At 36.7% G+C, this 22,851-nt stretch overlaps 3 protein-coding genes across 3 annotated transcripts in view; all 3 read left to right on the top strand.

The window, feature by feature from the left end:
• On the top strand, positions 404-7,225 carry LOC105157944. The gene is made up of 6 exons (XM_011074489.2): positions 404-836; positions 952-1,090; positions 1,170-1,430; positions 2,207-2,288; positions 4,888-5,084; positions 6,539-7,225. The coding sequence occupies exons 1-6, from the start codon at positions 598-600 to the stop codon at positions 6,836-6,838; spliced, it is 1,218 nt and encodes a 405-aa protein (XP_011072791.1). The 5' UTR covers positions 404-597; the 3' UTR covers positions 6,839-7,225.
• Positions 8,578-13,749, top strand: LOC105157943 (protein STRUBBELIG-RECEPTOR FAMILY 5). The gene is made up of 16 exons (XM_011074488.2): positions 8,578-8,974; positions 9,282-9,414; positions 9,547-9,618; positions 9,743-9,808; positions 10,157-10,228; positions 10,315-10,386; positions 10,470-10,541; positions 10,623-10,688; positions 11,265-11,330; positions 11,401-11,708; positions 12,011-12,282; positions 12,388-12,659; positions 12,795-12,915; positions 13,029-13,165; positions 13,262-13,418; positions 13,524-13,749. The coding sequence occupies exons 1-16, from the start codon at positions 8,836-8,838 to the stop codon at positions 13,650-13,652; spliced, it is 2,154 nt and encodes a 717-aa protein (XP_011072790.1). The 5' UTR covers positions 8,578-8,835; the 3' UTR covers positions 13,653-13,749.
• The window catches only part of LOC105158095 (pollen receptor-like kinase 4), a 3,046-nt gene continuing 1,342 nt past the window's right edge, over positions 21,148-22,851 (top strand). Inside the window, exons 1-2 of the mRNA XM_020692494.1 lie at positions 21,148-22,236; positions 22,610-22,846. Coding sequence (XP_020548153.1) covers positions 21,474-22,236; positions 22,610-22,846 — 1,000 coding nt within the window. The 5' untranslated portion in view covers positions 21,148-21,473. The remainder of the gene's footprint in view (positions 22,237-22,609; positions 22,847-22,851) is intronic.

Below are 22,851 nucleotides of genomic sequence, written 5' to 3'. Positions count from 1 at the left end.
AAACATCATTAGACGTTGGACTTTTACATTGATTGATTATTGTTCTTATTTATGCGTTTTGTGTTGTTTTAGCTATTTTTCAATAATTATATTTGAAATTAAATTACATCAAAACTATATTTTACTAAAATTTTTAACTTTTTATTTTATTGTAGTTATTTTTTATCCAATTATTTGTTATGATTGTGAAATAATATTTTATGTTTTGCATTATCCTCGTGAATTACAATAAATTATGAAATTACAAGTTTATATTTTATTGAATTAATTGCAGAATTAAAATTGAAATTAAAATTGCAGAATCCGAAAAACAGGGGGAAAAAGGGAATAGGTGTTGTGAATTAACGGGTGCAGGAAGCCAAATCTCAACATCGGGCACAGAGTTGTAATTTATAGTTTTTGCGGGTGTAAAGTAGGAATGCGGTTTTGTATATTTATTTTTTCTGGCTGGGGGCGAGTAGCGAGGCGCGGGGCCAAATACCCAAGTGATGAACGGAAGGCGCATCGCATATATATATAATTGGAAAAAAGGAGTGTGTGTGGTCGGGAATCGGAATAGGATATTGTTTAAAAAGAGGAATTGAGTGGGAATTGGGGATGATGATGATGATGATGATGACGATGTGGGGAGAAGAATTCTGGAGGGAAAACATAAACATAGACGGAGATGGCCGGACATGGATATGGACATGGACCCTCGCCGTAATACTCCTCATTTTCAGTTGCCGTATGGTCAGTTCGCGCTTCCGCTACTTCTTTGGAGGACCAACTCTTTCCTCCTCCTCCTCCTCCGCCCCCATCACTCCTAAAACAGATGATGATATTCCGTCTCTCCGGTAAACTCTCTTCCTCTCTGTCATCTTCTCTTTTGTTGCACACAACACAAAATTAAAACAAGAATAAGAAAACAAACTTGAAAATTATCCCCCCACCCCCTTTTTCTTTTTACAGACCTGGGATTATCTCTGATTTGGATTTGAAGACTCTCATGAACGAGCTTGATGATACTTCACCTGATATCATCTGGGAAAACGTCGTCGACAAGAGTACCAAAGATATTTCCTACAAGGCCAAGTGCTACAAACCCAAGGTGTTTGTTTTGTTTGCTTTCTTCAGATTCTTATCAAGATTTTTAGTCCCCGACCAACATAACATCTATTATTTTGCAGGATGGACCCTTGAAGTATCTGAGCGTGACCACCTTTGAGGACTGCTTTATTGAGTTGCTGCTCAATTTTTACATGGATAATGATTATAGGATGCAGTGGGACAAAACCATGGTTCACCATCAGCAGTTGCAGGTGGATCGCAGCTGTGGCGTTGAAATTGGTCGCACCATTAAAAAGTTTCCATTCGTAACGGCCAGAGAGTATGTATTGGCTTGGAAACTATGGCAGGGAATGGATGGGTCCTTCTATTGCTTTAGTAAGGTGCGTTCAAATGTTTGTTCTGGTTTCTCCCCATCCCACTTTCTTGTTTCTCCTATCCGCAATACAAAGTGTTTTTCTTTGTTTTTCAAGCATTGTGACTTGTAAGAAAGATTACTGGTTGCATTTCTCATGGTTTAGCAATTTGTTGCTACAATCCCTTGTGCATTTGTCAATTCAGGAGCTTCACTTCCAAGTTGCATTGAGAATTACTGTTTTTCCTCTTTCCTAGGGATGTTAGGCTTAATCGTTTTACTTTCTTGTAGAACCTGCTAATTTGGTTAGTTTCTTGTTTTAGGTTAACATAATTATTATTTGTTGCTGGTGGATTGGAGCTAGCTTTTGAAAACTAATGATCTTTATGTGGTTTTAAATAATATCTGCCAACTTTCCCATAGTAGAGAAGCACTGGTGAAATGCCCTATAAGCTGCTGACAGCTTCTGTGAATCTACTAGACATTTATCAGCTGTACTCATATGAATTTTTCAACAAACTGAAGAATGCTATCAACTGGATGGCAGATGTGAAATGCTATATGAATTTTCTGGTAATAATAAATAGACTGCCTAGTTGGATTAATCAAAGCTTAACCATTCTATCCTCATCGGTTCTTATTTCTTGAGTTATAATGTAACTGAAGGCACTTTGTCTTGAATGTATTTCCCTTAGTTATCATTGATGAAATTTAGCTTTTTGTCTTAATAAACTTCCATGTTCAAGTTTGTCATTGAGCTGCTACCCAATATTTGTTCTGATACATGTTTGTGATCTTTGTAAGGAATGTGAACATCCTTTGGCTCCAAGAGATAAAAGGTACATAAGAGTTGCAGTTCTCAGATCTGGTTGGAGAATCAGGAAAGGCAGGTTACTGACTTACCTTTAATGTTCGGTTCATGTATTACCTCATCCAAGAAAATCGAAAAAAAAGCACCTATGTTGAGCATTGAAGTTGTATGTTGGTGGCAGCACTGTCTTTTCCCTCTAAATAGCTTTAAGCCTTTACCATCCTCTGTTATGTCTTTTACATTTGGTTGTTAGTTGTTACCTTGTTGCGGATGACCATTTCACTCTGTTAAATTGAATATGCTGGATTTTACTACTGAATAAAAAAAATGTAGAAAGATGTAAGTTCTGAAAATAAAGTGCCAGCAATCTGGGATAACAGGGTGTCTTTTTTAGAGTATTTTCTCAATCAATACTATCATAAAAGTATGAGGAGGTCACAATATTTCACTGTTGCTTATCTTCTTATGGTATCAATTATAAAATTTTAAAAAAGAGCATAATTGAAATTTATATGTTTCAAGTGTCATAGTTAATTACAAAACCTTAGACTTCCTTTTTTTTTTTTTTCTTTTTATTACAGACTCTTTACAAAATGTGTTTATCTATCTTATTTCTCTCATAATTTTAGAATATTTTGAACTTTAAACAAAATTTATTTGGTATAAAACTAGAATTTAAGCTCCTCAACCGAGGCCAAAAGGTTTTTGTAAGATAAGTCTGAGTGGGTTCCGTTGAAGTTAATTACAAAACCTTAGACTTCCTTTTTTTTTTTTTTCTTTTTATTACAGACTCTTTACAAAATGTGTTTATCTATCTTATTTCTCTCATAATTTTAGAATATTTTGAACTTTAAACAAAATTTATTTGGTATAAAACTAGAATTTAAGCTCCTCAACCGAGGCCAAAAGGTTTTTGTAAGATAAGTCTGAGTGGGTTCCGTTGAAAATGGTATTGTAGGTTTATCAGATCAATGGGAAGCCATAATTGAGTTTTTTCACGGTGTTGTTGACGTTGTTGAAGACAGATTTTGGCCTCGCTTCAAATCTTTTCTTTTTTCGGTATGCCGCTCCAAGAGCAGGGAATGAACAAAAAAATCCAACCTAATAAGAATATCCTTCCATCATTATCTCCTCATCTTCCTATTTATAAGCTACACCTTACTTTGATGTTTCCGACCCATAGAATCTCTAGAGCTTTCCTGTTATCCTATTTCAAGGCAATTCCCTGGGTAAAAAGAAAGATGGATGCATGCCATAAATGAGAAGAGACCAAAAGAGTTGATCGAACATCCTTTCATGCTGAATGAAAATGAACACTAATAAAGTAAATTTTCTACTATGATTTATGATTTGTGATTTTCTTTATGATACTTTGTTTTATTTAGTTTTAATCTTATCTTTTTGATTGTTTTTATGTATTTGATTACATATGTAAGTACGTGCATTGTCTTTTTGTCTTAGCTAATACTTATATAAATAATAAAAAGCTAAATTCATCGTCCAGGTTTGGCAATTATTAAGACGATAACATTTACTATAAAGTATATTATAATTTCTAAGAAGTTATGCATAAACAATAAAAATTTAAAAGTCAAGCAACAACTTTTGGCACAAATATTCTTATTTGCTTGTGGAGCTAAGCATCAATGCTCCGAATTGATTTTCACATCCAAAAGTTGGAGTTGGTGAAATAATGGAAAACTATTCCTTAAACAATTTCACAGTTTAAAATGTTAATTATTTAAGCCCTTCTTTGAAAATTGTAAAAAATGACAAGATATCCAAGACGATTAAGATATAACTCGAATATACAATACAAGATGTTATTTAAATGTGAAAAAATGCTAACATGTAAATTGTAATTTGTAAATAGGATGTTTATGCAACTGTTAAAAGTTGAAAAACAAAAAATAAGAAAAGTGATTTTTGTTAATTTGGCTGAATTTTATATTTTTAGGTCAGTTTTATAAAAGTTGTAATTAACCTTACCAAATGTTCTGTAACAGCTAACAACAAAAAGTATGCATTAACTAACCATCCTCTTCACCTCCCCCTCGGCCTTTGGTATCAAATATTCTATAAAGTAACTTAAAATCTAAACCATGAGATAAAGATTAAGAAAATGCTAATGTGCTTTTATTTAGAACTTTATTATATTGGCAACATTTTATTAGTTAAGTGAACGAGAAACATGACATCAATTCCAATATCCGGATGAGGCAAAAGAGGCTCTTGAAAAAATTGAAGAAAAATGCAAAAGATTTTATGAAACCAAAGAAAAAGAGAACATCTCGTGGCATCATGGTCAATTATAAAAAGAGCTTGCAACCATGAAGTCAAACTATAGTTTATAAAGTATTTACTTAGACGATTCCTTAAGTTTTGAGTATTCAATAGCTTTGATTGGTCATATACATTATTCAATTACTCATGTTGATAATTTCTTTTTCTCATTCATTCCATGCAAATGTTTCAATTATTCTTTAAAAGATTTTCAGGATATGGCTGTTATTACAAAATATGACGCGAATATTTGGTTAACCAGATGTAATAAAATGAACAACATAGTATATAAATGAGCACAATGATGCATGAAAACAGATTGATGTTAACTTTCTACATCACATGGTTTGACGATGTTTCCTAGGCTGTTAAGAATCTCCATGTTTTGCAGTTCCTGGTAGAAATGCCTGTGAGATCAGAATGGTCCACCAAGAAGATGCTGGTCTTAATGTAGAAATGGCAAAACTGGCCTTTGCAAAGGGGATATGGAGTTATGTATGCAAGATGGGTGTTGCGCTTCGTAAATACTCCGATGAGAAGCACCATCAACTAAATTCAACTGCTGGTGCCAGCATGTATATTCAAAAGGTAAGGACTGGCCTTGTGAGTTGGCATTCGTGGAGGCATCTGATTCACTCAAGATAAGAGAGTTTCATATATAGTTTTTGTTGCCTACGGTATGTCAAACTTTGGGCATGTTATTCTTCTCGGGACCAAAATATTCAACCAGGTAAAGTCTTAAAGGCTAAATTACCTTTTCGGTCCCATAAAGAAGGCACATCTCCTTATTAGTCCCACTCTTTATGGGATTTCTATTTTGGTCCCATTTAGTTAAAAGAGTTTTCAAGTTAGTCCTCCACAACTTTTACCATCAATTTTTAACGGCAGAAGTGGTCAAACGTTAGTCTAATTACTGCTCCATGATGAAATTTTAAAGTAAAAAGCATATTCATGTTCATTTGGAAAAAAAAATAGAGAATATATATAGATATAAATTGTATTGTTCAAGAATATTGGACAAACAAAAAAGCCAAAAAAATAATTGTAATATTTAAATATGTAAAGACAGCGTAATTAGACTAATATTTGACTATATGTCTTCTTTATGGGACCAAAAAGGTAATTTAGCCATTCTTAAAAGAAATTTGATTACCATGAGATGGTGGACCAATCACCATATATTTTTCCATTTTTTTCCCAGGAAATGAACTGTTCTTAGCTGTGTGTGTGTTTTGGTGGGGGGTGGGGAGTGGGAAGGGGATGGTCCGGTCAACAGCACAAGGAAGATATTGGAATTACCATGGACCCAGTTTTAAATTTAGTCTTTAAGCACTGCCCTCAACTCAAGCCACTCAATGGGCCTTTGGCCAAGTATTCAAGAAAGCTATACCACCCTACCATTTGGATCAGAATCTAGACCACCGGAGGCAGCTAATCCAGGGTGTCCCTGTTAATAACCGTTTGTGTCAAGCCTAAACAATCCTAAAATATTTTTGATCTGTTGAACCTTAGCTATTGGTTTTCTCGAAGGATTGAAGAACCCCAAGGGCTATGCTTTTAGAGTATCTTCTTTCCACATCAGGCTTTTTACCGTGGTTTGAGTTGCAGAAGTTATTAAGTATAATTGTTTTCTTTAGTCAATTTCAAATGCCAAGAGTGTTATGTTCCTAAATCGATAACCATTTGCCAATTTATATTTTATCCTGTGATACTACAAATCTTGACTTGAAAAATATGTTAAGGTCTAGTCTATCAGAAGCTGCACAGCTTGGTACCTGTATGTAATTCTCAGCAACTTTGATCAATAAGTGTTAGACTGACCTCATGAATTGTGTGTGATTTCTAAAGCTATTGAGAGAGGTGTATAAGGTCAGAATATAAGAACACAGTAGACTCTGACTTTTGTGTGTGCGCTTTTGTATTGGCTTGGGTTGGAATGTTCTCAATATGAAGTTGTTTCTTTATCTGGTCTCTCTCGTTTCTTTTCCCTTGCCTGTGATCATTCTTGACCTTTCTTTTTCACTACTATTGTTTTCACATAGGTCCCACCTGAATTTGAAGTCACAAAGGATATGATCAGCACAGCTCATCAAGAAAACTTAATTACAACTGTCCCTCCCCATATAGGGAATTGCAGACCCAACACGAGGAAATTCACTCGAAGGCCTTCAAATAAATTCATCGCAAATAGTTTGGTTCTCCTGGGTGGTGCTATCTGCCTTTCTAGAGGGCATTCAAGCTTGGGTGCCAAGGTTGCCATGGCCTATATCTTTAGCAAGCTTACAAATCGTGGTGCTTCATCTAAGCAAGCAGGGAATCTTCCATGTAACAAGGGTTCTTAGTTTGTGATGAATATGATGAAGCATATGATATTACGCAGTTCAGCTACTGCAAGTGCAAATGGAAAGTTCAGTATGGCTGTAAATATAGACGTTGATCTTTGTATCGACTTGTCTATTGCTCCCTATTTGAGAGTTTGGAAGAATTTGGAGGATTTCCTGGAAGAGATCGTAGCCTGTGCTTTCTGATAATTTTCGCTGGCTCATATGTATGCAGCCACACGCTCCCTCAGTTTTACATTCTCAACCTCTCCCTCACTCTCTATCTTAATTCCTAGAGTGATAATATGTTGCTCATGTTTGCAACATTACAGAGATGATATTGATCATATTCTGCATGTACATTACTACATTTTTTACTATGTTGGATTAAACTGTTGACCTGTGATCCATCATCAGCTCTTTTCTGATACACTGACCATAAGATGTACATGGATGATTTCCAGTGTAGACCATACACCCTAAAATAGTTTAACCATGTAATGTTAATTTTCCTTGTGTTTACTACAAATATTTGGTATGTTATAATAAAGTAATTGATATTCTTCCTTCATAATTTGTACCGCCGTTTTCGTTTATCGTAAGCAAATATGGGCCCGTTAGCTGACTGCATATTCAGAGTGGGCCTTGCATTGGAAATATACTTTGAGAGAGAAGTAAAAGTGATTACAGATTGGGTGTCTGACTGCCTGCAATCCAGAACATTGTGGAGCAACGGATGATGTAATGAAGAAGATTGACATTGTGGGTGATCATTCCTTAGGAATCTAGAGAGAGATTCTTGAATTCATGGGTCATCAGATAAATAGCAGTACGTAAACAATGCTGTTAGTGAACACCATTTTGTTTCTTGAATTCATGTCGTTATTGCATTGCATTTGTTGGGATGGAAAAGGAACGTCTTAATCAATGTTACTGCATTCTCATGGTTTAATATGCACTGCAAAGTAACTTAATTGGTTGAGTTAAGAGGGCGTTGGGCTAAGTTTACCTTTATAACATTTTATTTTAAAAAATAAATTATTGAAATGTTGGATAAAATAAAATTAAAAGTTCTTAATGCCAATTTTTATTTAATTTGAAGAAAAATGAATTAACTTGTTAATTTGTTTAATGGAGGTTCTTTACTTAAAGGATGTCCTAACATTTTTTTTTTAAATTCTATAACTTGATATTCTGAAAGATCTATGGAATACATTTGCAACCTCATATGATTTCTATAAAACCTTTAATTAGTTTATAAGCTGGTGCAAACACCCTCTTAATGGTTAATGTGATGCATAATTACATGAAATAATGTTGGAACAATAAGGAATGATGAGAAAAAATAATGTTGGAACAATAAGGAATGATGAGAAAAAATTGAACATATTTTGAGATTTTAATTAGGAGGGAAGAAGATGTAGTAAGTTAGAAATAATAATGGGATTGAAATTGAAGAGTAGAAAAGGCAATGGGTAGGATATCTGACAAGTAGGACTAATCTTGTAATTGTGATGGTGTTTTGATCAATTTGCATGGGATTGAAATTGAAGAGTAGAAGAGGCAATGGGTAGGATATCAATCTTGTAATTGTGATGGTGTTTTAATTAATTTGCTAGTGCAGTGTACGTAGTGTGTGAAAGAAAGAAAGAAGGAAGATTGAAGAAAGAAATTAAAAGGCGTAGCGCATTTTTGGGGGGTCGAGAATGTGGTAAAAACTTGAAGCTCCTAAACAACCATTATTCCATACCTCTCATTTCTCTCTGAAACCTTCCATTCTCTATCTCCACTCATAATATTTTCTATTCCCGTTTCCATGATCCCTCGATTATTACAGCCGTGGCGGCGGCCTGGGATGATCCCACACTCTCATCATGATACAAGAAAGAATGCAGTCGACCTCGCTGTCTTCACTTCTTGAATATTATTGGTCCTAATGATTTATATTTTATATATGGGAATTTGAATGATCAATTTTGTTTATATATATTTGTTTAATTAAAAGTAGTCAATAATTAATGGCATCGGTACTTGGTGAGTTGATGATGATATTGAACAAGATTAATATGAGATGCAGATGCAGTAGGCTTTTGTGTTGGTTGGCTTTCAGCTTCTTGGCTGTGACCTTGGTCTCTTGCAAAACTGACTCCTCCGACGGTAATTTCATTTCTTCCATCATCCAGCTCTACTTTTTAATTATGTAGATGCATGCATACAAGGTTATCTTTACATAATGAAAGCACGCACGTACGCTATCATTCATCATATATGTATATATGTTTATGTTAGTGGATGAGTATTTTAATTGGTATTGAGTGTTGGGTATTTGGTAAATGAGACATTGAGATATGCATATATAGAGTGAAAGGTGGTTTTCTGTTTGTATAACCAATATTGGATGCCCCCTAGCTAGGTATATTTGTTTTCATTATGGTCAAAAGTTAAGGATGTTCCTTTTTTCCAGTTTCTGGTCTGAATGTTATGTACACCAGCATGAATTCTCCTTCCGTATTGGATGGCTGGACATCAAGTGGAGGTGATCCTTGTGGGGAATCTTGGAAGGGAATCTCATGCTCTGGATCAAAAGTAACTGAAATGTACTTACGTACTCTCTTGCTTGCTCTACTTAGTGCAGAATTCATGGTCTACAGGCTACATATTACTTATATAATAAAGCTTCTTAGAGTTCACCCACAAAAACCTGACTTGGGCTATGTATGGAATGGCAGTAACCTGTCTGGCTTGGGACTTACTGGATCATTTGGCTATAAACTTTCTGATTTGAAGTCTGTGACGCGATTGTGAGTCCTTGCAAGCTCTTAGGCTTAATTAGGGAAACATGGTTCATGTGTTTTTTCTTTTTTGAAAAATAATTAATTGGATTTCACCTGATGGCAAATAATGAGTTTATTCTTGATAGTACAGTGACCTGAGCAAAAACAGCTTCAAAGGCAATATACCTTATCAACTTCCTCCCAATCTTCAGCTCATGTAAGTGGGTAGTCGAGCATTTTTGCATAGTCATTACTCTATTTTTTACCAAATTCAGTTGCAACTACTTTTCATTTGTTTTTATTCAGTAAAATTTCCATATAGTGGTGTCACTGTCACCTGATTATCTACTTATAGTGATTGTGAGGTCTGACTAAAATGAAACGTCCTACCTCATCTGATTGTTTTCCATTTCCATGGGTAGCCCCCGTTGTTGCTGGTCTCTACTGCACTGCTTTTCTTTCAGTAACATTTTGCTGTTTCCATTGATAATAAAATACAAGAGTAGAGTGGCAAAAATAGCATTTCATGTCTTTCTTGTTATGAATCTAATTTGAACTTATGCAGAGATCTATCTGGAAATGAATTTGATGGCAATGTACCTTACTCAATCTCCCAGATGACTGATCTCAAAGAAATGTAAGCTGCATGTGTTGTCCTCATTTCCCTCTCAAACTACTTATCTATCTCCACAGTGCTAACTGTTGTTCTTTGAATTCATGCAGGGATCTCAATAATAATAAGCTCAATGGACAATTGAGTGATATGTTTGGAAAGCTTTCTAAACTCACAAAGATGTAAGTATTCTCATCTTAACAGCCTGTCATCTAGCTTTAATTTTGGCTCGAGTTCGTTCACCAACTCCTGAGATTAAATGTAGGGATCTCTCTTCCAATTCACTATCAGGCGAATTGCCCCAGAGTTTCAAGAACCTCTCAAGTCTCACCACTCTGTAAGATGTTTGTGCATCTCTTCTCTTATCTGCAAGCTCATGGTGTTGAATGTTGATGGCTCTTTCTGTCTGCATTGACAGGCGTTTGCAGGATAACAAATTCACGGGTTCAATAAATGTCCTTGCTAATCTTCCTGTCGATGAGTTGTAAGTGTGAAAACTGATGGAGATTTTTCTTGAACACAAACATTATTTCTTATTTCACAAACATTTCAGTAATTATGCCATCTGTTTCTACACCTTGTGTGTAAACTTGCCCGAGGAAAAAAAATTCAGGGTTGAATAGCAGTCACCATTTTGTCGGCATAAATTTATCTCTGGAAACATGGGAGATGGGCAAATGAAGAGATTCCTTATTTTTATTCTTTAATACTGCTTGATCATTTACCTATTAAATTTTCTTTAATATCATACTTTAAAGACCTGAACTGGCTTGCAATCAACATATGGACTGGATGTTACACAGAAAACCGAAGAAGTCCAACTGAAACATCAAATATTTTAAGTTTCTAACCAAATTTTAGTTGGAATACTTGTAGCTTGATGGAAGCCAAATATGCAATCTTTAACTGTTTGTCCTCTTACCAAATGGCCATGAATTAGCCATTTGGTATTTTAAGTAAATAGGAGAGAATAATCATAAGATTTGTGATTAAGCAAGTTCCATTGGTTGTTTTCATAACGCATGGAAGCTAATGTATGACTTTGTTCAAATTCTTGCAGGAATGTCGAAAATAATAAATTTACTGGCTGGATTCCAAATGAGTTGAAGGACATTAAGAAAATAAAGTGAGTAGTCGAGTAAGATTGCAGTGTGGAATGATTTGTCTTAGTTCCCTGACTTTTGTCTTATTTCAAGGACTGGAGGAAATTCTTGGTCGTCTGGTCCTGCTCCTCCTCCTCCTCCTGGGGTAACAAGTCACGTTAGGCATTCAAAAGCAGAGGAGGCTAAGAAGTCGGGTCTAAGCGTAGCCGCTATTGTTGGAATAGTATTGGGTGTTTTAGTTGTGCTTGGCCTCCTTATTGCTCTATTCTCAAAGCGGAGATCTCCGCCTTCATCACATTTCCTTGAGGAAGATAGACTTAGCCAAAGGAGGCCTTTTGCTCCACTGTCATCTGGGCAGTTATCTAATGATTTGGATGCTGAATCACGAGCAGACTTGAGAGGTAAAACTTTGTGTTGGTCCTCATATCTCCCTTTCTTTCCATCTCCTACCCTAAGATAAATGGACATGCATGCTCCCTCAAAAGTGAAAGAGCAAAAACTTAGCGGGACTCAGCAGCGCTGAAAATGGTATGATGGTACCATTAAGGCGCATTGAGTTGGTAGACATGGATGATTCATGCTAAAGTGAAGTGGTATTAGAATCAAGGATTGACACTAAAAGTGTACTAGAGTTTTAGCACGCATTGGTGTACGATTTCTCTTTATTGTGGAATTGCTGAAACGTGTGTCATTCTGGTGGCAGAAGTGAGATCACCCAAAGCATCTCCCTTGATTCAAGTTAAAAGCGTGGGCACATCCTCTTCAATAAGACTTAAGCATCCGCCTTCAGATCACCCTAAATCATTCAACAACAATGAGAATACAAATCTTATGAATGCCAGGACCAGTTCAATTCATGTTGCTCCTTACCCTCTGGCTGAGTTGCAGACTGCCACTGGTAATTTCGCAACGGGCCGTCTTCTGGGTGAAGGATCAATTGGCCGTGTCTATCGGGCAAAGTATGGGGATGGGAAGGTATCTGGTGATGCCTTTAATTTTTGCCTGTTTCTGATCATCAGTAGTTTTCAGGACTGGGGCGCTAGCAGATACATACTAATATCATGTTGCTTGTTTTGTCAGGTTTTAGCAGTGAAGAAAATAGACTCGATGCTTTTTCGAGGGCAACAAGGGACAGAATTTGCAGAAATTGTTTCAGACATCACTAAACTCGACCACCCAAATATTTGTGAAGTTGTTGGTTATTGCTCAGAGCAGGGGCAGATCATGTTGGTGTACGAGTACTTTAGGAATGGTTCACTTCATGAATTTCTGCACCTGTCAGATGACTTTAGCAAACCGCTTACATGGAACACCAGAGTCAGAATTGCTTTGGGGACTGCCCGTGCAATCGAGTAAGGAGGGCAAAAAGAATTGCTATAAGATGCGCGCTTGATGACAATATCATAGCAGCTTTTAGTTGTTTGATCTAATCTGCAACATATATATAATTATAATTATTAACCATCTTCCAAATGAACTATAATTAGGTACCTGCATGAAGTTTGCTCGCCATCCTGTGTTCACATGAGCATAAAATCGTCCAATATTTTGCTGGATGCTGAACTGAATCCCCGTCTCTCTGATTGCGGTTTGGCCCTACTTTATGAGGTAAGCAGGAGACATGTATTTGTATTCTCAAGGAATTATTGGTTTGTGTGTCATCTGATAGGCATTGGGTTGGGTTCAGCTGTACATCTGAAACTTGCTTTCATGATTTTCAGCGTAGGAGCCAGGAGCTTGAGACTGGATATAATGCACCGGAATGCACAGAAGTTTGTGCAGACCCTGTAAAGGGTGATGTTTACAGTTTTGGGGTGGTAATGTTGGAGTTGATGACGGGACGAATGCCTTTCGATAGGTGTGCATGCATGTCACATCACATCTCAAGGATTTAATATTAATTTCATTACCAATTCTAGCCAGCTAATGAAAACATGTTTATCTTTATACACAGTCGAAAGCCCAAGTACGAACAGAGTCTTGTCCGGTGGGCTTCACCACAGCTCCACGACCTAGATGCATTGGGGAGAATGGCGGATCCTGCTTTGCATGGATTGTACCCGCCAAAGTCTCTTTCTGGATTTGCGGATGTGATTGCTCTGTGTGTGCAGGTACATGCATGTTCCCCAGTTTTCTTTTGTTTTTCTTTTTTCTTTTAATTATATATATATATATATATATTTGTGTATATTAATTTCTTGTGTTTTTGGGGCTAGTCGGAGCCAGAATTCCGGCCACCCATATCCCAAGTTGTGCAGGCGTTAGTTCGATTAGGTCAAATGAACCAAAGAGGAATGGATTTTAGCACATCTCATCGAATCGATGATGATGATTACGACTACTAATTGTCCAATGTTTTTACTATGTACATGTACAGTGAACTGTTATATCTCGATTTTGACAGCGTATGCTTAATTACTCTATTACATATGATGTTCATAATACCTGTGCTACACAGTAATACAAAAATATACGCTAATATTCTTTTAGGTTAATTTACGAACCACTTTCCCTCACAATTACGAACCAGACAAAAATATGAATCAATTGAAATGCCTTTAACTATGTGTATGTATATATACATATATATACTAATTTCTTCTACAAATTAATACACATCTCTTTAATTAATGTTCTATCAGATAATTTTAAAATTCGAATGCCTTATTCCTCTTCAACACTTTCTTTATTTCTTTTTTTTTTTTTTAATAAGAAGAGCAATGAGATATTAGGTTGAATTTCATTTTGTCCCATGTATTTTGTTAAATTAGCAAAAAAGTCACATGCTTTTTGAAAATTGGCAAAAAAATTCCTTCTATTTTCAAAATCCCAGCCAAAAAAATCAATTCTATTAACAATTAACAGAACGTGGCATGGACGCGTGGATGGTACGCTTGGTTCTGATTTTGCCGTTTTGGTCAATATTTTAGGTCATTTTCGACTAAAATATCCTTTATACGTTTACATAAGAGATTGATTCTTTTTTGGCTTGTTTTATGTGTATTTTTTTTTACAATTATAACTAAAATATTAAATAAATTACATTTCAATTTATTACATAATAAAAATTATACATTATTGTGTTTTATTTCAAAAATTTTTAAAAATACCAAAAAGATAAAAATATATTTTTTATACATATTTATATATATTATTTTTTTATTTCTAATTTGTTTTTTTGGGTAAATGTAAGTTTTATTAATAAAACAAGATCATACAGTACAACAATGCTCAACTGGTGGTTTTTCCATCGACATGCCAAGGGATACGCCATAATCTATATAACGCACATGAACTAACAGAACGAGATAAATTTACACTGATAATCCTCTATCTAATTTCTTCCACAATAATGGTGGCTATGATATTCGGTGGTCGCTCCGTATGCTCAAAGCGTCTCAAATTTCATTTCCTCCAAATGTGGTAAATGCAAGCAGCTAAGAGTGCACGATAAGTCAAGTTAATGATATATTTTTCTCTCCATTTCCTTGCAGCCCACTCAACGTCCCGTGACCACTCTCTATTAGGTCATTCAAACCGAACAATCCGCCGAATCGCTGTCAGGCATCTTCTTGCATAACAGCATCGAAAGAATAGATGAGTATGTGTCTTCATTGCGCCCTCATCACATAATATACAGGCGCCTAGGTATGATAGCCATGGTTTATCAACTGTGGATAGTTTCCCCAAAATCAAAAGCCATAGAATGAAATTATGCCTGGGGATCTTTAAGGAACCCAAGAGTAGTGTAGACCAACCTACCTTGGGTCCCGATGGGTCCAATAGCCTGTAAAGAGATGCAACTATAGGTCGCCCCGTCTCAAATTGCCAAATAATGTGATCTGTCTCGCCATGAATTATTGGCAATGCATACAAAATCTTCAAGCACTCACTGTCCAGAATGAGAGGCCAATGCCATTGCTCTTTTATAATAACACTGCTGAGCTTGTCCGCCGTACAAAGTGCAAGCAGACGTGGACCTTGTGGGAATCTCTCAATAAGGTGACCAAGGTGATGCCATGGATCATGCCACAGATAAAATGAATTCCCATCACTAATCTGATAGTCCACCATAGATCGAATCAAGGGGCGTAGACGAAGGAGTTTCCTCCAGCCCCACAAACCCCCATTGTCAGTGATCGTCCATACAGATTTATCCCATAGCCGCCCATTATATAACCATTCTACTCAAATTGATGTTCTATCACATCGAATAACATCACACAACATCTTGCTCATCAAGGCACGGTTTAAAGTAGCGATATCCCGTAGGCCCTAACCCCCCTTCGAAGCCGGCCTACAGACATCCCTCCATGCTACTTTGGCATATCCACTGGTCCTTGTGCCTTTCCACAGAAAAACTCTCAGACACTTCTCAATCTCCCTTATAATACCTTTAGGTAGGATGAATGCAGAAGCCTAATATATACTTAACGCTATAAGGACCGATTTAATAATCTGTACCCTCCGAGCATACGATAATCTTATTTCTTTCCAACCTTTAATAGTTGATCAATTTTCAATAATAAAGGCTAGCAATCTGTTAACGATAATCTAGAGGAAAGTAGAGGAAGTCCCAAGTACCTCATCGAAAGATGCCCTTCCTGGAAGCCGAGCATCTCTAACAGCTGCTCCCATATCTCTTGTGCAGATTGAGAGATGATAAGATGACTCTTATGCACATTAAGCCGGAGACCTGACCAGGAGGCGAATAGGTCCAACCCCTGCTTAAAGACCCTTATAGAGTCTATATCAGTTTTGCAGATCAACAACAGATCATCTGCAAATCCAAGCTGAAATAATCGAGAAGGCTCACATTTCTAATGAAAAGAAAAACACATGTCTTGATCAATCATCTGCAGAAGAATCAAATGCAGAACCTCCATTACGAGAACGAACAGATATCGCCATAAAGAGTCCCCCTGTCATAGCCCTCTCGATCCCGTAAAGAAACCATGAGGTTTCCCATTCAGTCCGACAAAAAACGAGGGTGTTTTGACACACTCCTCTATCCACCTAATGAACGTAGTCGGGAATCCAAATAGGTGTAACACTGCATGTAGAAAATCTCATTCTACCGTGTCATAAGCTTTTCGGATATCCACTTTCAGTGCACATCTAGGAGGTAGGCGTACCTGATTGTAGCCTGTACATAGTTCTTGTGCTAACAGTATATTGTCTCCAATACTACGACCAGGAATAAAGGCAGTCTGACAAGGGCATATCAACTTATCCAACACCCTACCCAATTTTTGCACAATAAGTTTGGCAATAATCTTATATAAAATATTACAACACGAAATAGGGTGAAAATCTGTGACCATCATAGGGGCATGTACCTTAAGGATAAGTGCCAGAAGTGTGGTATTAATTTGCTTCAAAAAATTTTCCATGGTAAAGAACTCCAAGATTACCTTCGTAACCTCTGGACCCACGATTGGTCAGGCAACTTTATAAAAATCCGATGAGAGCCCATCCGTTCCAGGTGCTTTATCTTCAGTAATGTCAAACACTGTCTACTTGATGTCAATTGCAGTGACAGGTGTAAAGAGCTGAAGCCTTTATTCCTCATTGAGGACATGTCTAGCCCATGGCCTCAAATACCGGATATCTATCACCTGCCTCTGACTTTTTCCGCCTAACAGAGCATGATAGAAGGAGACAAACTCATGAATAATCGCTCCTGGCTCTGAGTAGGTGGTTCCGCGTTCATCATTTATTTGCAAGATTCTCCGAGTGGCACGTCGCTGAGCTATCTTGCAAAAGAAGACTCGTGAGCATTGATCCCCATCCTTCATCCATTGCATCTTAGCTCGCTGCTGTAACATGATTTGTTCCATTTTTGCCGCCTTGGCGTATACCAAACGATAATAGTGTTCCAAGAGTAGAAAGAGGTCCTTCTGTCTATCTGAGCTAACCAAGAGCTGTGCTTTCTCAAGAAATCCTTTAGTCAGTCGTACATTCTTTGAAAGATCTCCTTTATGGCTAAGATGAGCAGTTGTGGGACAACGCTGCACTGTGGACAAATTGTGAAGTCATGCCGAAAGGCAACATGGCGTATTGGGCATGTCGTGTGGGATTAATGCGAGATGTTTGCATATCGAATGGGCCTCGAACTTTTGATGCAGTACTACTCGGATGATGCATAAAAGACGGCCACGGCAAAGGCGTACACCGAGGATGCACCTAGTGAGCAATGGACATGAGACGAGCGGCGCATGCGAAGCGCCGTAATGCCGAGGTGAAGAGAGGATGCTCCTTGCCATCAAGGGATGCATCAGTGGGTTTCGAGATTGTGGGCGAGACGCATGACAACAGACTAGTTAGTTGGGATTGGTGGCGAGAACGTGCAAAGGCGTGCATGCCGAGAGCCTCAACGAACGTGGGCATTTGGGATAGGCGAGCACACGGGCACGCTGTGCCATACAAGAAGGCGTTTAGATGTTGTGCTAGTAAGCTTTGATGTCGAAAACACACGACAGACAGTCAGTAAACTCTGAAATGTGCGAAGATTGGTCGGAGGTTGAGTGTAACCTTCGACGCAGCACGGGCGAAAAATACATTCCGCTACAAGATAAGAGAGTTCGCCCGTGACACCCGGTCGGGGCTTGCGCAGTGTGGGAAGGAGGGGAAGTAGGTGGGTGGAGATGGCGGTGATTGGGGAGTTCTAATTTTGTTTTTTTTTTTTCAAATAATTTTTTGTAATATATATTATTAATTTTCTTTTATAAATTTAAAATTCAACAACTAATGTTAATTGGTCAGATCCGACGATTCAGGTAATTGTAAGGGCGTAAAATAAAATAAACAAAATAATATATATTAAGTAAGGGCGTAACAGCTATTTTATCAAAAAATTAACACCGTTAGTCATATTTAACAGAGAAAGGTAATTGAGCTGAATTTTAAAAACACATGAGGGTGTTTTGACTATTTTCACATGATATGTGGGTCTTCTCCTGAATTTTGAAAACACAGGGGGATTTTATACACTTTAGCCGATATATGAAAACAGAAACAACTAAACCAGTTAAGAGCTCCAACTAAACTTAGAAAACCACAAAACATTTACTAAACTGTATAAACTAAATGTATAATTACACTCTCCTCCCCTATAGTTTGGAAAATTACATCTAACACCCTTGAGGTTTGCTTCCGTCTAATAAATTAGTCTCTTCGTTAAAAAGGATGGACTAATTTGTTAAATCGAAGCAAATTTCAAGAGTGTTAGATATAATATTTCAAACTATAAGGAGTCTATATATAATTATATCAATTTTTTTTAAAAAAAAGTGTAATTATCCCGAAACTAAACTACGCATGCACTCAAGAAGGACAAACCCACGTGCACAATCAGATTTACAAATTCAACCACAAGCATGGAACCTCACTCGTCAAGTACCACTGGAACATGCACAGATTATCTCTGTAAAGCTTCTTATATTCATGCAGCCAAGTCCACGTTTTCAAGAGAATTTGCAGTGGCTCACGATTCTTATTTTCCATAAATTTTTTGTTGCGAATTTGCCACAAAGCCCACCACAGCATAAAAAATCGACACTACTCCTGCCTCCCTAACACACCAAACACCCCAATACCCATCTGCCCACTGCCTCCAAATAGACAACACATTCTAGGGTAATGAGAGCCCACAGTTGCCTCATAAAAGGATAATTTGTAATCTTTTGATGAAAAATCTAATTTTTTTATTTAGCAATAAAAGGGGAAAGGTATTTTAATTCGACAAAGAGTTTTTAAAGTTATTGGTGGCAAATACTTTGAAAATTTTTCTACAGAAAATGATGAGTATGCTTATTCCTCTATAATTTTAAATATTTCTGACACTATTTTAAAAAAAGTTGAAAAGCAAGAAACTGCAAAAGATTTGTAGAATAAGTTAGAAGAATTATACACTGAAACTTCTTTACCTTAGTAAACTATTTTTGCTTGAAAAAAATTTTCGTTATAAAGTAGATTTATCTAAAAACATTAAGGAAAATTTGGATGATTTTATAAAACTGATTCAAAACATTAAACTAACTAAGATAAGAATATTGATAGATTATTCTCCTATTGTTTTATTGAATGTTGTTCCTTAAGTTTATAGTGATGTAAAAGCTGCGATAAAATATGGTAGGAATAATGTAAATTTAGACATTGTATTAGTAGTTTAAAAAATAAAGAAATGGACCTTAAAACCAATATAGCTAATTGGGTCACAAAAGAAGTTAACCATGTTAGGAGAAAAACTAAGTATAGAAATTCTAAAAATAAATATAGGCATAGAAGTCATAGTAGGTTTAAGTCTAGAAATAGGGAAGAAAAACTTAGGGATAGAAGATGTTATAATTGTAGAGAGAAAAGACATTTTATAAAAGATTGTAAAAAGTCCAAAAGAGATAACAAAGATAAAGAAGATAATGAAATTATTAAAGATTCTTTGGAAAAGTATTTATGGTTTATTAGTACTATTTAGAATTCTTTTTCTAACCAATTTTTTGTGCAAGTATCTCTCTTTTTTGTTTTGTAGGTACAATCCAAGCGATTTGACAATGATGAAAGCTAGATCCGGCCTTGGACTAGATTTCCTCTTTTAGGTTTTGGTCCAAGGTGGAGAATGTTGAGAATATGTGGCCCCAGGACCTTTGGTAGGCCCAGCCCAAATGCCCAAACCCACACCTGGAAGGCTAACCCATCTTTGCTGCATTGGCTCATATCTCCCCGTTCAGCCCACTCTCCCTACTTTGCTCATTATCTGATTCGATTTTTTCTTGATATTTATCTCACCATCTTCTCTTAAGATTGAAATCCCTAACCTTAATTTTTTGTCGCCTCATCTCTTTCCCCTCTTCCTTCTCTCTCTTGGTTTCTTCTCCCTCAACCGTTCTTTCTCTCTCACCGCCATAAATAGCTTCCCTCTATTTAATCCACCTTTGGTGGCTTTTTGAAAAAGGAGAACCAAAAACTAAAAATTTTATTCTTCCCTCTTCTACTGCTCCGATTAAAATGTTTGCTATGAACTTTTTCTAAGTGAAAATGTAGGCCCATTTAACAGCACTATGATTATATCTCTCCTAAATATCATACTTAAAGTAAACATGTGTGGTTTTGAGTGGTTCTATGTGGTTCCAAGTGAGAAATCTGAGTGGTTTATATTAATATCAAAAGTGAACAAAGACTAAGTTATAAGATAAAAAATGAAACATCCCTATGAGAGGCTAATCTCTTTTTCTGTTCTTTTGTATGTATATTTTTTTACTTCCAGATTCTATCAAATGGATTTAGTTATATTAGTCACTTATTTTTAAGAAAATGAATCTAACTCGAACAAATTCTTAGTGTCAAAATAATTTAATAATCATGTTAATTAAATTTAGTACCTATTACTATATTTAAATTTTAAATGGAAAAATAATAATTTGAATCATATAAATATAGAGGCTGACAAGTTTAGTGGTGTAGAAATTCATTTTGGCATTTTTGGCTTGTAATTGTAAGAATGTATATTGAGGATAAAAATGAGTGTATTTGCTACACTCAATTAAACCAGTAGCTTGCATGTCATGTACTTTTTCAACCAATTTTTGGTTTACCGTACGAGGTAAGATTGCCAAACCTCATATTTATAGTTGCAAGAATTTGGTCATTCATTACATATGAATTTTGTGTGTCAACTTCTTACTTTAGTTGATAATAATAATAATATAATATAAAAGGTGTGATATGGTAGAGAGAGAGAGAGAAGAGTAGTTTAATTGGGAGCAATGAAAGCGGGGGGGTTGGTAATTGCGAAAGCCTAAGAGGGTGGCCTAAGCCGAAGGTATCTCCCGCACACAGAAATGATCAAATATGTCCTAAAATGGCGGTGCAGCACTGATTCTCACCTTAATTTGTTGTTGTAATAATTGCCACCAGTCAGCACACGCTGGCTTCCCAGCCCTTGCTCCATGCATTTCCCTAGTCAAGGACACAAAAATGAACAAAATTAACAAGGAAGCAGAAAACCGGAAAGAAATTAAGGGGAAAAGAGATAATAATAAAAAAAGGAAAAATAGTAATTCCCTCCCAGGCCCAGACCTCCCAGTGCTAGTCCCACGCCTTCAAATTCAATATTTGAACAAAACATCCCTTACAAATTGAAACCATAATCACCAAGATTAAGAATAATGCTGACGGGCGCGCAAGCTGCAGCCCATCCTGTGCGCCCGAAAACATACAATAATCATATTAATATTCTTATTTCATTTTCTTCTTCTTCTTCTTCTTCTTCTTCAACCACCCGCTTTCTGATTGTTAATATCATTGTTGTGGCCTTCTCCTTGTGTTTTTGTGGTGCACAATTGAACAATGAAGCCGAAGCACTCATCAAGTTCAAAAGTTCCTTGATAAATGCAGACCCGGCTCTTGCCGACTGGAAACCCTCCACGCCTCCCTGTTCCAAGATTGGTGGTGGCCACTGGATCGGTGTTCTCTGCACAAATAATGGCAACGTTTATGGTCTGCAGCTTGAGAAGATGGGTCTCAAGGGTAGAATTGACGTCGACTCTCTCGCCCCTCTCCCTTTCTTACGGACGCTTAGCTTCATGGGCAACAGCTTCGAGGGGCCAATGCCTGATTGGAAAAAGATTGGTGCTCTCAAGGCATTGTTCTTGTCCAACAACCAGTTTTCTGGTGACATTCCCGGAGACGCTTTCAAGGGTATGACTTCTTTGAAGAAAGTTTATTTGGCAAACAACAAATTTACGGGACATATTCCTACCTCTCTTGAATCACCTAAACTCATAGAGTTGAAGCTTGAGAACAATCAATTCACGGGCACCATACCGGCAATAAGCTCAGACAATCTTAAGCTCCTCAACCTCTCTAACAATCTATTGGAGGGTCCAATACCTGCACCTCTACTCAAAATGGATCCATCCGGCTTCTCAGGTACATAAGTTAACGTGTGTCTCTTTCTGTGGAAACACACCATATCATGATGATGATGATAATCAACCTTAATTATATAAATATATACACACACATATATAATATGCATATATACTCCATGTATAGTTTACTTGTTACAGGTGATCATGATTACTTTTTTCTAATTTCATTTTCTTCATATATACACCTCCTCTATGGATTTTAATTTATTTTATAAGACGGCATTCTGGCTAGACCCTGGAATAATTAATAAATTTAATACATTCAAGAATGTCCTCGATCATCCATCCATCATGAAACTAATTATGATAAACTTAAGAATTAATCCCCAAAGACATATAGAAACTCATCATGTATACAAGTGCGGGTGCAGGTAACAAAGGGCTGTGCGGGAAGCCTGTGGGATCCGAATGCAACAGCAGTCCCCCAGACGATGCTGTGCCATCTGATACTGATAAGAGCAAGTCACCATCAACCGCAACAATTGCTATAATTGTAGCATCTGTAGTAGTGGGCTTGTTTGTCCTCGTACTCTTATTTGTTCTCCTATCCCGAAAGAACCGGACTCCTCAAACTCCAGAATTTGAGGGGACAGTTTCAGAGGGTAATGGCAGA

Source organism: Sesamum indicum, linkage group LG3 (assembly GCF_000512975.1).
Source record: "Sesamum indicum cultivar Zhongzhi No. 13 linkage group LG3, S_indicum_v1.0, whole genome shotgun sequence".
NCBI lineage: Eukaryota > Viridiplantae > Streptophyta > Magnoliopsida > Lamiales > Pedaliaceae > Sesamum > Sesamum indicum.
This window is presented reverse-complemented; position numbering and strand designations above follow the sequence as displayed.